Source organism: Sarcophilus harrisii, chromosome 1, assembly GCF_902635505.1.
Source record: "Sarcophilus harrisii chromosome 1, mSarHar1.11, whole genome shotgun sequence".
NCBI classification, from domain to species: Eukaryota; Metazoa; Chordata; class Mammalia; order Dasyuromorphia; family Dasyuridae; genus Sarcophilus; species Sarcophilus harrisii.
This window is the reverse complement of record NC_045426.1, coordinates 450,558,475-450,576,493: the sequence shown is the minus strand read 5'-3', so window position 1 is coordinate 450,576,493 and position 18,019 is coordinate 450,558,475. Positions and strand designations below refer to the sequence as shown.

The 18,019-nt window shown below is 33.5% G+C and overlaps 1 protein-coding gene across 2 annotated transcripts in view; it reads right to left on the bottom strand.

Moving 5' to 3' along the window:
• The window catches only part of SLCO5A1 (solute carrier organic anion transporter family member 5A1), a 407,994-nt gene that overhangs the window by 103,908 nt on the left and 286,067 nt on the right, over positions 1-18,019 (bottom strand). For both annotated transcript variants that reach the window (XM_031946281.1, XM_003759718.2), the window contains exon 5: positions 3,223-3,355. In XM_031946281.1, coding sequence (XP_031802141.1) covers positions 3,223-3,355 — 133 coding nt within the window. The remainder of the gene's footprint in view (positions 1-3,222; positions 3,356-18,019) is intronic.

The window sequence follows — 18,019 nt, the reverse complement described above, 5'->3', positions numbered from 1 at the left end:
TCAGAGAGCCTCATTACCAAAAGGTTGGTCATCAGCTGATGAATTTTTTTTTAGCCATAATAGTTCGTGAAAGCACTCTAGTGAGGCAAAAAAGGACTGCTCTCTACATTAGTACAGGGAATGCTGTTAACTGATGACACCCATGTTGTTGGGTTTTTTAAAATATATTGAATTTCTACTTCAAACTCTCATTTCTCAGTTATATGAACTAAAATTTTCTGGTTTAGTTGGAAGGATAAATACCTTCAGTAAATGATAATATGATTAGATTTCCAAAAGTATATTGATTTTCACCATCTTGTATTTCATTTCTGAGACAAAAATTCAGTCAGTATTTTTGCACTGTCACTTGAAATCAATACATATTTTCATCCCTCATATTAGAGCATTATTTCATTAATATGACAATAGTTTCTCTCTCATTCACCTCTCAGTTCTCCAGCTGTAACATATACATAGAACCAAACAAAACATTGCTATTTTAATTAAGCAATTTGTTTAATTGAAAAATTAAATTTACCTAATTATAGTTTAACACATATTTAACATATTTAACTCAAGTATTAAAAAGAGTTTGGCTCACTTGAACAAATACTTATTTGCATTTTTAAAAGCGTATGATCACTTAGTAGACTGTGAAGGAAACAATGGAGTTTTACAGGAAGATTACAAAGATTTCTGGAAATAAGCTGAGGAAAAGATATCCACAAAGGAAAAATCTCTAAAAAGAGACGGCATGAAAAACTAAAGAAACTTAAAGCAATATGTCAAAGTATCTCCCTAAACCTTTAGACATTAAAGCAATGACTGGAGGGAAAAGATGTCATTAAAATGAATAGGGCAATATAACGCCAACAATTCTTTGTTCTTTTTTCCCCTTTGTTTCTTTTCTCTTAGAAAGAAAAAAGAAAATCTTAAAAATTTCTTTTTGAAAAAAAGTCTATTATAAGAAAACTATCAGATCCATCAACATCCTGTCAAGCCTAGCACTATACCTATGCATTATCTCATACACAAATACTAAAATAAACTTTGGAATCCAAAATCTAAAGAAAGATTCCCCCAAAAAGAGATAGAATACAATAAATGTGGTACAAAAATCAGAAACCACATGAGAGAGACTGAGAGATAAATACTGGTAGGTTCATTTAGCCATCACTTCGTTTATATATGTGTGACCTTTACTTACAAGGCATGTGACAGATTTTTCAATATACATTTTTAAAAAGAAAAAGAAACTGATAGCTAGGGCAGGAGCAAATGTATCCAGATGTGGTTCCACACAGCCTAAGAAAATTTCAGTGATATTATGGATCAATATTATGCTTTGGGGTCTGTCTAAGATATCCTCAGTGAGGGGCCAGGTCTCTTCTCCTGTCCCTGACATTATTATTACTTCTAAAGCTCTGATGTAAAGAAAGCTTTTCCATCACTAAATCCAACCCACAACACAAACCACAGCCCAAACTCAAGATCTCAGCACTCATCTTCCTGCCTGATACAGACTGCCTCTGCTTAGTTGGCTTGGAAATTCACATAGTGCCTTCACAGACCTAATCTTAAACCCTGCTACTGAAAAGCCTGGGAAAGGTAGTAACTTTCCTTTTCACAACTGCAGCCTTTTTTCTACATCTTATCCTACCCTCAAACAAACTCCATTCTCTATCAAATGTTAGCTACAGGGAATCTGAAGTGATTTCTCTTCTCCCTAAAGTAAGCCCTCTATGCAGTCTAGCTTTATTGAAACTAAGGATTTTTTTTTTTTGTATAGATTTATATCCCTAGGCTCTGACACTACTGGCACATAATAAATGCCTAATCATTGATTAAATTCTTTAGCAATGTAATTCTCACAATAACATAATTAGGTAGTTAAAAGGGAGTGGGAGACCAGGATTGAAACTAAATGTTTTACTGTGATTTAAAAGATAAATCATCTTCCTGCCTTAAATTCCAAACTCTAGCTTCCTATTTAAGCTAAGTCACGGGCTAGACTTCTAAGAGTTTCCCACATGTAAACACTGAGATAATAGTACTTGGACTTTCATAATGATCATGGCTTTTTTGTTATAGAGCTCTTTCATCTTCAAAGTGAATAACTTTTAAAAGGAGTGAAAATAGGAAGTGGTGTGCAGATTAATTAATTAATATTTGTAAAGTACTTTGAATATAGAAAGTGTTAAATGTTATCATTCTAATAACTTCACAAATGTCAGGTTAATATTCAAGTTATTATTCCACACAAAATAAGCATTTATCCTTTACACAGTTTCTAACATAGTATTTCTCACAAATGTTTCTGTTTTGTTCTTACTTTTCATGATTTCATGAAATGATTTTTAAGTATTTTTGTGACCGCTAATAAAAAGTACATATCAGCTTTAACATTTACAAAATTCTTTATACTACCTCACTTGAACCTCCCAACAATTCTATAAGTACTGCAGATATTACTGTGCCCATTTTACAGATGAAGAAACTGAGTCTTAAAGAGGTTAAGTGACTTCCCTGTGATTACAAACTTAATGAGTATGAGAGGCAGGATCAGAGATCTGGTCCATGAAATGAGTTTAAAGTTATAACCTCTGATGCTATTTGTTGCAAACCATAATAAAATTCACCATCATGTCTCAGCTCCAGGTTTGCTATAAAGCCTCAAAAGCTTCTGGGAAGACCTTACAAAGCTACTACCTCCACTGGCAACTTGACTCTGTCAAGTCTTAAGTGTTAGTCTTACTTAGATCCCACAAGTCTTGGGCAAAGTGCTGCTTCTAATACAGCTACTATCTATTTGTAGGCTACTAATCTAGAGCATGAAGAGAAGAATAAAAGGTTACTGGAGGAAAGCAAAAACAAAAAAGTGAGTAATGGAAAGGTTTGATTGAGAGTAACAGAGAGGAGACAATAAATGAGAAACACAGGATATTTAAAGAAGGTAAGATAGAAAGAGTATAAAAAGGTACAACAGGAAGATGGTGAAAGGGAAGGGGCACTCAAGTAGAGAGAGAGCCATGCAAGTGCAAATGCTGCCAAGTGATCCAACACCACTCTGCTGTTTAAGGACAAGCCCCCAATGCTAAAGATCACTTGTGAGATATCACGTCATTAGTGATATCACCAATCTGTCCATTTGGAGAGTTTTCCTGTGCAGTGCTGCAAGAGCACATGCAATCCCTCCTATCAGCATAACAGTGAATTGGGGGGAAAAAAATTATTTCTTACCAGTTTCCAATGAAACGAGGGTCATTCTGGTCAAGATGAACGGGCATTCTGGGATCAACATAAAAACCAATAAGAACTCCACCTAATAAATATCCTGCTGCAGGACCAAGTGCTCCCATGACATACATGATGGCTGAGAAAATAGAAGGGGAAAATCATGAACTACAGCAATTTATTTTGTGAAAGTTTTGCTATTTCTCTAAGTCAGCCAAAATTATAGCAGACATATGTCATCATCAGAGTCCATGAGCCAGCAAAGGTCCTTCAATGACTGGCAGTATGGAAGACTTTAAAAGGTGTTAAGATTTCTGTTCTAAGCCTTATCCATTTATTTAACTAACTAATGGCTGTTGTCTTCTTAGGAATATTTAGGATATCAAAGATGGGGGTGGGGGTGAGAAAGAGCAATTAGTCTTAAAAAATAATTTTTAAAAAAAAGTCAACACAAGGCACATTGACTACTTAGCCAAACCCAAAGAAGGAAGAATTCTTTTGATAATCTCTAAGGACACTATCTAATAGTTTAATAAGTTTGAGTATATAGCTAAGGACCCAAGTTCAATGTAAGCGCAATTCACTGATCATTTATAGGCATTAGTCAGATCTTAATGTGACAGATATCTGAGCATATGCAGAACACACAATTAGCGCAAAATCTTATATAGCATGACACAGAGTAAGTTTCCTGGCTTTATTCCTAATGTTTCTCAAATTATCTGATAATAGCTACAAATTCAAAAGGAACAGATAGGAAACAAAAATAATGTATAAGGGGAAAAAAAGGAGACAGACTAGACAGAGGCAGAGACAGAGAAAGAGAGAGAGAGGAAAAGAGAGACAGAGAGAAAGAGAAAGAAAAACACAGATAGATACAAATAGATACAGATAGATTCAGTGACAGAAAAAAAAGGAAAAATAAGTCACAAAGAAAGGAAACATTTTGATCACAGCCTCCCATACAAATGAAAAACATGAAAAAGTCAAGAGAATTGGGAAGAACTTTAGACAACAAGCCTAAAATCTCTCTTCATTCCAGAACCTCTAATCCACCTTACAGGCTATTTCAAAGTCAAAGAAGTCCTCAAAAAGACAAAAAAAAATTGATTAGTTGTATATGATCAAATTAAACTTGGAAGGGATTGCATCTCTAAAGGGACTGTATTCTTGCTATCATTGCTATCGTTTGTCCTTTCTTCTTGAAGAGGACCAAAGACATCAGGAGGATGAAATCTTGACTTGCAAGTGAATTGCATTTAAGTGAAGCAGCACTATGCAAAGTCATTAGTTTCATTCTGTCCTCCAGGGTCATTTGAGTCCAGTAGCAAGATATAAGTCAGGATGACTGGAGATGACCCCAGATGCAGGGGGAGATCTTGTCCTTTTTAAGCTAAGGTCTTTCCCAATTTTCAATTGGAGCCAAAAGTAAAAAGAATGGGCTAGGAACAGTGTTAATTTATCTTTTAGCACAACATGAAAACAACTGGAAAAATCTCTTGTCATACTGAAAAAGGTTCAATAAAATCACCTTTTTCAAGAAAGTAAAGATTTTTTATCATTATTTAGGTTGAAGTGGTTTTATATCAAAAAGTTTTTTTAATGTTGGTTACCATGGGTTTTTAAGTGTTATAATCAGGTTTGACCTTTTTTTCACTTACGAATTTAGAATATTAAATTTCTTGATGATCACAAAGAAGCCTAGATAATTCATTCTTCCTCTAATATCCCCATGGCTTTTTCTGTCCTTCTTACAATTCCTTTATATTTTAGAAACATTCTTAACTTAGATACAATCTGGATGCTGATCAGAATTATGTTTCTTAATAAGGAACTCATTCATTCATACATATTTTCAAGCATCTATTGTGTGAAAAACATCTTGTGTGCAAAGACTAGGGGAGATACAAAGATAACTAAAAAAAAAAAAAAAAGAAAACCAAACGAGCTAGACCTAGGATGCAATTAAATCCTTAAATAAACAAGTTACTTTTGCTCTTTCCTGTAAGTAATGCCATTCTTACAGTGAGGCAAACGAAAATGAGCAGAGTGACTATGCATTTTCTTAAATATCTGCTTCTAAATAAATGTTGACTAATCTTATATCTCCAGTTACACATGCCTACAGTTGGCAATGCAGCTTCTTAGCACCTGTTCTCACTTGTTCCACTATTTCAAAAGAGAGAATCTTAAAGGAACATCTGATTGCACTAACCATGACTGAGCCATTAGACACTTGCCATTTTTAAACAGATGCATAAGTGGTAGAAGTAAAGTACAAGCATTTGATGATAGTCACTGTAGGTATTTTTATTTTTTAAAAAAGCATAGGTGAATAAATTCTTCCATCTCTTTTTATTACCTGTTACAAATAAAGAACAGAAAGTTCATTTTAAATTACAAAAATTCATACATATAAAGAATAGAGAATTGAACAGCTATCTCACCAATACATGAAACTTTTTGGTGAAGAAACTCCCACTAAAATTCAAGCCACCAAATATGTTTAGCACAATTTGCACATGTATCAACTTTATCAGATCACTTGCTATCTTAAGGAGGGAAAAGGAAAATAAGGGAAGAAGGAAGAAAGAAAAATTTGGAACTCAAAATCTTATAAAAATTCCATGTAATTGGAAAAATAATTAAATACCACTAAGTGAAAATAAAACATAATAAAATTCAGGCCACCATATTCTTTTCAACTTAAAATCTTAGACAGTGGTCTATAGAAAAGGACTTCTTGAACTTTTTCCACTCATGACCCCTTTTTGCCCAAGAAATGTTTACACAACCTCAACTATATAGATATATAAAATAGGTATTCAAATTAAACATTTATTGATAATAAATCATAAAGAAATTTATTTTAAAACAATTATTTGGTAATTTTAACGATTTATTAAAGATTAAAGCAAATTTATATACTAATGAGATGGATTCCTTAATTTTTTTAATAGAAAGAATTAAATCTTGGTGAAATATTTAATCCCTTTTATTGTTTGCCAAATTTTTCACGACCCCCACATTTTGGGATCATGACCCACAGTTTAAGAAGCTTTGCTCTAGAACACTTAAAATTGAGGGACTGTCCTGAGTCCCACAAACAGTATGTATCAGAAGCAAGATTTGAGTTTGGTTTCAGAAAAACCTGAAAAGATTTACATGAACTGATGCAGAATGAAGTGAGCAGAACCAAGAGAACATTGTACACAGTAATAGCAAGATTATGTGATGATCAACTGTGATGGACTTGGCTCTTCTCAGCAATGTAGTGATTCAAGAAAGTCACAATAGACTTGAAATGGAAAAATACCATTTGCATCCTGACAGAAAACTATGGAAACTGAATGTGGATTGAAGCATAGTATTTTCATCTTTTTTTGTTGCTTTTTCTTTCTTTTTTTATAATAGCTTTTTATTTTTCAAATACATGCAATGAATCCACCTTTGAAAAACCTTGTGTTCCAAATTTTTCTCCCTTCCTCCCCATCTCCCACCCACCTAGGCAGCAAGTAATGCAATATAGATTAAAAATATGCAACTCTTCTAAACATATTTCCACATTTATCATACTGCACAAGAAAAACAGGGGGGAAATGCTTTTTTCATTCTTAAGGTTTTCCCCTTTGGGTCTGAATTTTCTCATATAACCTGACAAAATTTTAGAAAATCAGTGATCCCCTGCTCTGATTCAGTGCCCTAAAAAAGATTTATTACATTAGAGCAGTAATCCAGTGAAGTCCATGTAAGTCACTGCAATGCCCAAGTCCTTCAATAGCTTTCCTACTAGCTAGACAATAAAATCTACAATCCCTAATCAGGCATTCAATAGGGTTCACAATTTGGATTTAACCTACCATTAAAGAAACAGAATGTAGTAGAAAAAGTACTGCATTAGGAATCAGAAGATATGGGTTTGAATCCTGACTGCTCTTTATTTTGCTGTGTAACTGGACATGAATCACTTAATCTCTGTTAGTTTCAATTTCTCAATGTCCAAAATCTGTCTCCCTGCCCGAATTGTTATGAAGATCGAATTAGATTATCTATATGATATAATGAATTGCATTCATTAGTTTTTGCAGCTATGCAGCAAGGATATGCAGATAGTTTTTTTTAAAAAGGAGACATGAAGAATAGGACATAAAAACAAGATCTGAAGCATTATTTCTTAATCCAGACTTTTTCTTCTTGTTCTAGTTGTTTTTCCATAATATCCAACTCTTCATGACCCCATTTGGGGTTTTCTTGGCAAAGATATTGCAGTGGTTTGACATTTCCTTCTTCAGTTCATTTTACAGATGAAGAAATTGAGGCAAGTAACTTGCTCAGGTCACACAGCTAGTAAGTGAATATTTGAAGTCTGGAAGCTGAGTGTTCCTAATTCCAGACCTCTGCACTATGTCCATTGCACCACTTCGCTGCCATTAATCCAGGCAACAGCTGGCCAAATATTTAGATGTTCTACTTTCTCAGTTTGCTCAGTTCTTCACAATGAAGGGCTTTAAGAATTAAAGAAAAGGGACTAGCAGAAAAGATGTGGAAGGGGAGCAGCATGCAGGGAGAGAGAGAGCTCATACCCTTTAGCTGCAGATTGGTTGACAAATTGTGATATGTAAGTTTACAGAATAGTATTGTATTGTAAGAATTGACAAGGTAATTTCAGAGAATCTTGGATAATAGGAATTGATACAGAGTAAAGTGAGCAAAAACAGAGAATAATTTATACATAGACAACATTATAAGGAAAAAACTTTGAAAGACTTAAAAAAAAAAAACTCTGTTCAGGCAATGACCAACCATGTCTTCAGAGGACATATGATGAAATATATTATTCACCTACTTGACAGAGAGATGACACAATCAAGATGCAGAAAGAGACAAGTATCTTTGGACAAATCACTATTTAGATTCATTTTGCTTTATTATGCTTTCAGGATTTTTTTTTCCTTTTCTCTGTTTTTAATTGGGAAAAGAAGTTATGGAGAATGAAGAGTTAGCAATAGTGATGGGGGGGAAAAGAGAACAGAAGGAAGTTCAAAACAATACTGACAGGACAGTACTAAAGTAATGTATAGGATTTTTTTATTCACTTTGTTTTAAAATAGTATAAAATAGAGATTCATGGTTACAGATACAATTATCTTTTTCTGCAGTGTATATGGAAATTTTTTTTGATATTTAAGTTCAAAAATCTTAAAAATTAAAAACAAAACAAAAAATATACCTATGAAACAGTCCTTGATATAAGATGAATTAGGGGGTAGAAATAGAGTATTAAAAGTAATTTCCAATAAAATTTGGGAATAGTACCTAAAAATAAAACAAAAATAGTGTAAATTACTGCCTTTTATTTGCTTTCCAGAGTTTTCTAAGGACTAGAAAGAATCCTGGCAATAAACCTGAAAATTTTTCAGCACTCCACATGGCTAACTATACTCCAAGCAAAACAAATATTTCTGCAGTATCCAATTGGAGTTTATACAGCTAGTGATTGATTGGCTACTGGGAAAATAAAAAGACAATGGGTAGCCTTGTGTAAAGTCTGTTTTGGAGGTCAGGATTAATATGTACCTTTTTAGTCCTATATCACTTTTATTGTAAGGAATTTTAAAAGTTTAAGTAGAATGATTTAACTATCTCTATATTCAAATTCTAATTAGTCAGGTTGTAATGAATATTTACTGAAGTGAATGACTCATAGATGTCTCTTGCCTCTTCCCAATCCAGACATCACATACCTCCAACTGAGAAACTAACACAAGGTAACTGAACAAAAATTGGAAGATCAGCTATATTGGATATTTGAGTCCCAGTTACATAAAAGGTAAAACTCACAAAAGGACTGTATTATCACTACTAACTTGGATCCCACAGAATCTAAGAAATGGAAAGGATCTTAGAATTCATTAAGTCCAACCAGAAGATGAGTAAGAATTCCCTCTACAACAAGTGATCACCTGCCCTTTACTGGAAGCCCTTGAAGGAAAGAGAACTGACAACCTCTTGAAGTAACACATCTCACTTTTACATGGCTCTTGCTGATAAGATATTTTTTTCTCCCATTTAACCTAAATTTGCCTCATACATTTCTTCTAGTTTGGCTTGTAGGGCCAAAAGGAACAGGACACTCTTCCTTCAAATTTAACCTTCACTTAACCTTGAAACAATTGTATGTATTTATCATGTCTCACTTTCAAACTCCTTTTCTTCAGATTAAACATCTTTAATTCCTTCAACTGATCCTCTCACATAATCAGACTCAAGACATTTGACCATACTGGATGATCTCCAACTTGTTGATGTTCTTCCTAAAACTTGGTACCCAAAACTGAAAACAATTTCATGTACTGCATCTGACCACTAAACTTCTTTCAACATATTTTAAGATTAAATTACCTTTTTTTTTTTTTTTGCTAACACTCTAAAGTTTAAGGTCTATTATCTAAAATTACAAGTCCAAAAATTCATGTTCAAGTTAAACATCCATCAGGGACAAAGATTTGGAGACTAAGACAAATAAGAATGGATAATCATGTGAAATACTTATTTATATATGTAACCTAAATTAAAGAAGTTCATATTAGAGTTGATTCAAAACTGTTGATAGAAAATCATATGCAAAACAATAAAATATAACTCAAGAAACTCTGGTCTATCTTCTTTTGTGGTTCTGTTCTTTTAACAGTCCCTAATTTTTTTTAAATATTAAATGAAAAATTATATTTGATACTTTGTAATCCCAGGGAAATATCTCCAAATCATTTTTAGTGTTCTGGCAATAGTACAATGCACTTAATCCATCTGTCATTCCTGATCTTGCATTCATTTCAGCACAAAAGCAAAACAAAAGAGAATTAATCTTCTGAACATACACACACACACATCCCAAAATTTCTTCTTTAGATTTTGTTACTGAATGTTAATTGTATCATTAATTCTACCCACCATTCATGCTTGAAACCTCAAAGTTTTATCTAACTTAGTCTTCTTTCTTCTCATTAATCAGAAAATTACATTAGCTCTTTTTAATGTTCCATGTCCATCCTCTTCTATCTATTCTCATTGTCAGCAGTTTAACCTAAAATTGCTTCATTTCCTGAGACAGAATAGTATTAGATGTGAAATCAGGAAATATGAGTTCAAATCCTGCCTTAACCACTTATAATCTCTATGACCTTATACAAGACTCTGACTCTCTGGACTTCCAATTACTAATCTCTAAAATGAGGAAGGAGGACTAGATGAGCCCTAATGAATTTTAGAAGCAGTTAGGGAACAAAGTGGAGCTTAATATCAGGAGACCTAAATTCAAAACCATCTTCAGATGATAGTTCTGTGACTTTGAACAAGTAACATGGCCTCTGCCACAATTTTCTGAATGTAAAATAGAAATTATAATTGTATTTATCTACCAAGACTGTCATGAAGATCAAATGAGATAACATTTGTAAAGCACATAGCACAGTATCTGATATATATTAGGTACTTAATAAATACATGTTCTATTCCTCTTCCAGATCTATGTCTATTCAATAGTCCTATGAGTCTATGACACTTCATAAGCTAAAATAATTCAAATCACCTAATGTATCTGGCCTTCACTACTGCATCATTCAAAAACTGCCAATGCCTCCTCATTATCTACATGATAAATGCTAAATTTCATATCCTTTCACTCAAAGGAAGGAAATAAGCATTTACCAAGTGCCTACTATGCACCTAGCACTGTGCTAAGTAGTTTAAAAATATAATCTCACTGATCAAAGCTCTCAAACTTTCTGACATTATCTAATATTCCTTCTTTCACAAATATCCCAGTTCTGCCACTCTTTTTATTCACTGCCTCTGCCTCTATATCCTTCAACTCTCTCTTTATCTGAATCATACCCATCTTTTAAGACCCAACTCAAGGCTCCTCCATGAAGTCTTTTCTTGAAAATTAGGAGATTTCTTTTTCTCTGAACTCAGTAGCAGTTTTTATCTGTACTATTCAGAAGAACCAGAAAAGAAAGTTTTTGTAACCTAATTCCTTGGCATTGTTAAATGACTCAATTTATCTCTCCTTTCCTCCCTCCCTCCCTCCTCTTCTCCTCTCTTCTCTCCTCTCTCCTCTCTCTCTTCTTCTTCTTCTCCTCTTTCTTTCCTCCTTTTCCTCCTCCTCCTCTTCCTCCTTTCTCTCTCTCTCTCTCTCTCTCTCTCTCTCTCTCTCTCTCTCTCTCTCTCTCTCTCCATTTTTCTCCCTTTCTCACTTATGACTATCCATATTTATAATGGGTTTCTTGCCTTCTCAATGGGTAAGAAGAGAGGGAGAAGGGAAAAAATTTGGAACTGAAAATAAAATTTAATTTTAAAATAAAAGAAGCACTTGAAAACTAACAAGCATTTATTAAGTACCTACTATATGTATATGTGCCATGTATGTATGTATGTTTGTATATATGTATGTATGCCAGGTAATAGATATCAGGAATAAATATATAGATACCAGGAATACAAAGTGATGACTAGGTGACAAAATGGGTTTACATACTAAACTTGGGAATGAGGAAGACCTAAATTCAAATTCAATAAAATAGAGATAGCAATAGTACCTATCTCACAAAGCCATTGTGAAGATCAGATGAGATGATATAAAAAGAAAACATTAATACTTGGAAACCTAAAAGTGCTATATAAATGTTAGCTATTCCTATTAATTGTTAGCATCATTGTTTCCTTAGCAAAAATGGGAGGAATAAAGAGAAATGAAAGTTGATAGGCATCTTGGGACACACAGTGCTCACCAAGTTGCCTTCATTTAACTCTTAAAATTGACCTGAACACTTTTTTCCCTTTATTTTTCTTGGAGTTTTTGTTTGTTCATTTCTGTCTTCATAACAAGGCTAATATGGAAATATTTTTACATGACTTCACATGTGTAATTGATATATTCCTTGCCTTCTCAATGGCTGGGAAAGGGACAGGTAGGATAGAATTTAAAACTCAAAATAATTTTAATGAATGTTAAACATAAAGGGAAAAAAAAGACTGATTTTCCCAAGTATTCACATGAATAGTTAGTTCATAGATCTCACAGTTTACCTAACTTCTAGGATACAGATTTGGTGTGATAATAAAATTGTCTGAAAAACCTTTTAGAAAAGTCTTCTTCATAAAGAATGATCAGTCAAAGTATAAAATGGACTTTGTTTCAAAAGACATTTTAGAGCTATTAACAGTTACTAAACCATTAACTTTATGGCAAAAAAAAGAGTCTTGGCTGTACTCTTTAACTCACAAGAAAAAGGATAAAGGCAGTGGGAATAGGACAGGGGAAAAAAATCTTTCATGGTAACAAATGGGCCTATAAAGCCTGAAGAAATAACTCAAATGTTGAAAAGCATCAAAATGTCTTGGAAATTATAAGCAGAATCAGTAACTGGATGATAAATGGATGATAAAAGTTGGATGATAAAAGCTTCAAGTTGCTGTTCCATCATCTTAGAATTCAAGTTTCCTTTTTACTTAGTGGAATATTTCAAGGATTCATGATTTCATAGCTATTGGCATTCTGTACCAAATCAATTCAATAAAGGAATTTTAAATGTCTGTTATGAGAAGACACTGAAATGTAACAGGGCTACAAAGACAAAAACAACAGTCTCTCTTTCTGAGGAACTCATTCTAAAACATATAATATGCCCCCCAAAATAAATACAATGTAACATCAAATATTTTTCAAGAGGAAAAGAATGAGAACATCTGGAGGAGAGGAAGAAACTCATAGGAGGGAGCACCTAAGCTATGTTTTTAGGGAAGAAAAAAATGCCATAAGGCACAGGTGAAGAAGGGGTAAATTCCATACTTTGGGGAAAGTCTATACACAGAAATAAGGCAAAAAAATGGAAAATCAAGTATGGAAAAAACCAGCAGGCTAATATGCCTGGAACTGTGCCAATCATGAATGGAACAGTTTCTGTAATGCCTTAATAAACAAATTTATATGTACTATACCCCCCCCCGAAATGTTTTCCTTTATGTCCATTCTTATGTTGATGAATTTTCTGCAACTTACCTAGAACTTACCTTAGAAGTTAGGAAAGCAATAGTAAATAAAAGTCTAGACTTGGAGTCAAAAAAGACAAGTTCAAATCCAACCTGGGTGACTCTCCAATTACTTAATCTCTGACAGCCTCAGTTTGCTCAACTATAGTATGGGGATAACAGCAGCACCTACCTTACACGGTTATTGTGAGGATTAAATGATACATATAAAGAGCTCTGCAAAATCTAAAACAATATACAAATGCTATCCATTATTATTATTTATATGTATTATATTTTTTTAAATTTTATATAGTAGAGTGTGTGTGTGTGTGTGTGTGTGTGTGTGTGTAAGCCTTTTCCAGCATGATAAAACCTACTGATACTTATGACCAAGCTGCATGACCTTCAAAAACCTTCAAATCATCCCCATACTATGATGAGATTTTAAAATACAATTTTTGTGGATATTCCATTCTCATATTACCTAATGATTAGCTGTAGTAAAAATGACAGCAAAATGTTTGTTATCTGAAAAAGACAGATTCTGAATATGTTTTATAATATTTACTTTTACAGTTTTAGCAAAAACCAAAAAAATGTTAACCAGCTGTTGGATACACATTTATTCCCTGGAAAGCATGCAACTCTGCCAAGAAACACCTTCAATAGGTAAAGCAATACACATTCTTCCAAAAGCTCAAGGAGCTGACTGCCAGAAAATTGAAACATTAGTCAGTTAGTTTCCATGGAAAGATCCAAGTCTAAAGCAAAACTTTATTATAACCTGAAAATCCCTACTCTCAGCAACAAAGTGAATGAGACAGCTAAACATAAGGTAAAATTGTATTAGAGCTTGCCGTTTGTTAATTTTTAGGCTTTTTGTTGATTATAAACACTACAAAACCTTTGGTGAGGATCTTTTTTCCAACCAGTTCAATACAGTTCAACAAAGTATTATTATATGCCTGATCCTAATAAGCCATTAGACTAGGTAATGGAAATATTTATTATGGGAAGGGGTAGTGATTTAACCAGCAAAAGGAAATACTAATATTCTAATACTTATAAAGATTTTCTTTTTGGGGCAGCTAGATGGTGCTGTGGATAGAACACCAGCCCTGGAGTATAAAGAAGAACTGAGTTTAAATGTGACCTCAAGACAGTTAGAAATTAAGTTATTTGCCCTAGGTCACCCAGGTACAGCTGGGATTTTAATCCAGTTCTTCTATCTGCTAGTTCACATATTTGTTTATATATGTGATATATTGTTTATTATAGAGAAAAATAGGTCCTGTAAAAAGGCCCTTCCCTCATTTTGAAGCCTCCCCAAAATGGGTAATCATTATTCTGGTCTACCACAAGCTAACTTTGTGTCAAGCTTCTAATTAAACAATTAGCTGCTAAGCCAAAATACTATGAACTACTTAAAAAGTGATCTACCTCTCAATCTCTTCTTTCTGGCCACAGAGCACAAAGCTCTCTCTCTCTCACCTGGTCCCAACCATGAATACATCCCTGCCTAAGCCAGCCAGTACTGGGATAGTGCCACTTCATTTTTGCATTCTCTTTCCTTTAATACAGCATCTTATTGCTCTGTATCACCCAGAGTAAGCTATTTAACCTATTTGGCACTAAGTTTCCTCGTCTATAAATAGACCTGTTTCCTCTAAACCTAAAATCCTGAGATTCACAGTATCATTAATTAGAATGAAAAAGAGTCATAGAAATCACTTAATCTAATATCCTCAATTTGCAGAGGAAGAAACTATAATCTGGAGAAGTTAAATGATTTACTCAAAGTCACAAGAGACTATGTAAAGTGGCAAGTACAGAGAACTAGTCTCAAAGCTAGGATGATCTGGATTCAAATCCTGCCTCTAATGAATACTGGATGAATTGATGATAATCTCAGTGCTTTAGGCCAGTAGTGTCAAACTCAAATAGAAAGAGCGCCCATTAAAACATACATAAGAATTCCTGTTGGGTAAATATTGACTTAGAAAACTACATATTAACATTTTTCTGTTATTCAGTTCTGTCAGACTCTATACAACCTTATGGACATTGTCTATGAAATTTATTTGGCAAAGATAGTGAAGTAGTTTGCCATTTCTTTCTCCTCTGTGTCACTATTTTATAGAATTTCCCAGGAGGTCACTCAGCTAGAAAAAGTTTCAGGCTAAACTCAGATTTCACTGACACCAGGTCCAGTATTCTCCATTACACCATCATGTGCCCCTTACTACCTAGCATATTTGACATTAACTATTTTTATTTGTTTTGTTAAATATTTCCCAATTACATTGTAAAACTGATTCAGCTAACGGATGTTGCTTGCTCCAGGGTCAACTATGGGTTGACTCTGGGTGCTCTCTAGAGTAACAAACTGCAGAGATATCAAAATGAATTGACTGGGAGAGATTCTTCATCAGTTTAAGATTGAATTTAAAACCTAAGAAATCTTTGACTGAGCTGTATTTACATTTAAAGGTTTATATTTAAAGTAAGTTACTACAAACATAAGTAGGCAAGAAGGAAAGAATGATCCTATGCTTAGCTTTATCACTATGCTTTTCTTTCCTCACTTCACACAACTAAAAGGAAAAGTTAAGAATCTGATGTCTAAGACATCAAGGGTTAAATGGGGCAATTATTGGGCAAGTAGTTTTTAAATGGACGATGAACAAGGAAACCTTTCAGAGATTAAAATTGGGTTGCATTCAGAATGTTCTTCACCTAGAGAAGAATATCAGAGAAGAAAGATTAGTTTAGAAAGATAAACTTGAACCTGAGAGTGCTGGTTGTGTACTTGTAAGTGTCTGTGTTCTTTGTACTAAAGAACTTGATATCTAGGGAAAAGAATTTCCTATTAAGAATGAGAATCCTCATTGCTAATATTCTTAAGGGGATGAGATAAACCATTCCAGAAAGACCAAAAAAGTTTTGCCAAGGCAAGACTTTTGTGGGTTCCAGGTTACTGTTTTAAAAAATAATTTTAAAAGGAGAGCCTCTAGATTTGACCTAAAGGAGTATAGAGAACTTACATGCCTAATATTCTCATGAATATGAAATAATATTATAGCTAAATGTTCAGCTGAAACCAAAAATTCAAAGCAGAGAAAAGCTTCTTAGCCATGTGCCTTTTGGGGCTATATTTAACAACAGTTGGCAGACACTCCATCTAACCAGGTGAAATCAATAGAAAATACGGGAAGAACAGTCCAAAGATGCTAGCAAAAGAGATCAGCAACCTTGTAAGTTACTACAAACATATTCCCATTGTGTATGTCTTTCCCTTTGTGTTCTATATTTAAACATCTCTCCCTCTCCTCTCTCTCTCTCTCTCTCTCTCTCTCTCTCTCTCTCTCTCTCTCTGTCTCTTTTTCTGTGTGTGTGTCTGTCTGTCTCTCTCCACCTGCCCAGCCCACATGTGCATGCACACAAACATATATGTGTATATATATATACATATATACACACACATTTATATCTATACATAACTTTTCTCATTGATAGTGTTTGCATTTGTGATAGGAAAATATTTTATTCCTAATTTTCTTACTACAAGGTTCCATTAAATGCCTTTACCTTGTATCTTCTGACCAATTATTAAAAATAAATTCATTGGTAGGGAAATCATGAATTATGGTTTCTGTGACTGAGCACCTGGAATCTAGGGAAACTTCTTCTGGGAGATTCCCATTCTAGGAAAGGACATACTTCTGGTGCTATATCAGTAATAAAGTCATAGGCTATAGAAATAATTTAGTGAACAACCTCTTATCCTCAGTCTTCTCAAATGCAAAGAGAATTTAAGTTATGATGTCTAATTTTTTCATCTATGACTTCAAATGTTTTTGTTTAAAAATTCATGGATTAAAAAAAATCTTTAAGTTCCTATAACTGACATATATAACATATATTTGATATTTAACTTTTCCCCCAGGAACATAAAAGCAAAAATTGCTACATAGCTTCAATTGTGAAGCTAATAAGGCTATAAGTGACATCTATTATATGAAGAATAAGTCTTAACAAATAACAGTGAATTGGAAATTGCTTCAATAACATTTTTCTCATTGACTTATCTTGGGCCCTTGAAAACTGACATTCACAATCTATCAGATTATAAAGAGAATGAACATGATTCTTAATAAAAATCATTTCCAAATGGAAGTTTTCATTGTTTTAAATAAAGTTTGTACTCCATATTTTGGCAGACATTCAATAATATATAATAGTAAATAACTACTCAGTTACAGATATTGAAAATAACTGATTTAACAAAGTATGAAATCTTATTCTAAAATAACACAGATCCAAATATACTTTTGTCTGGAACATGGATGGAAAGTAACAAAGACCTAATATTTAAGCTCAAAGAGGGAAAAGAGTAGGAAAATTCAAAAATTTTGGCTCATATGGTTATATAATTTATCTACAGAGGAAAATTAGGAAATATTAATTACCTTAAATTTACATAATATTGTGATATTAACTTTTTCATAGATTGTAGGATTAGCAATTAGGTATAAGGGAGAGAGCCCTGGATTTGGATTCTAAAAGAGCGGAATCTTTTTTCGCCTCTAATACTTAATGATTCTTTGAATTGCCTCCACTGCCAGTTAACTTAATCTCTCTTAGTTTCTTTATCTATAAAATAGGGACTGAGATGGCATTTGTAAAGCATTCAGCACAATTTTTAGCTTTAGGAGACATTTAATGTTTCTTTTTTTCCTTCCTTCCTTCCTTTCTTCCTCCCTTCCTTTCT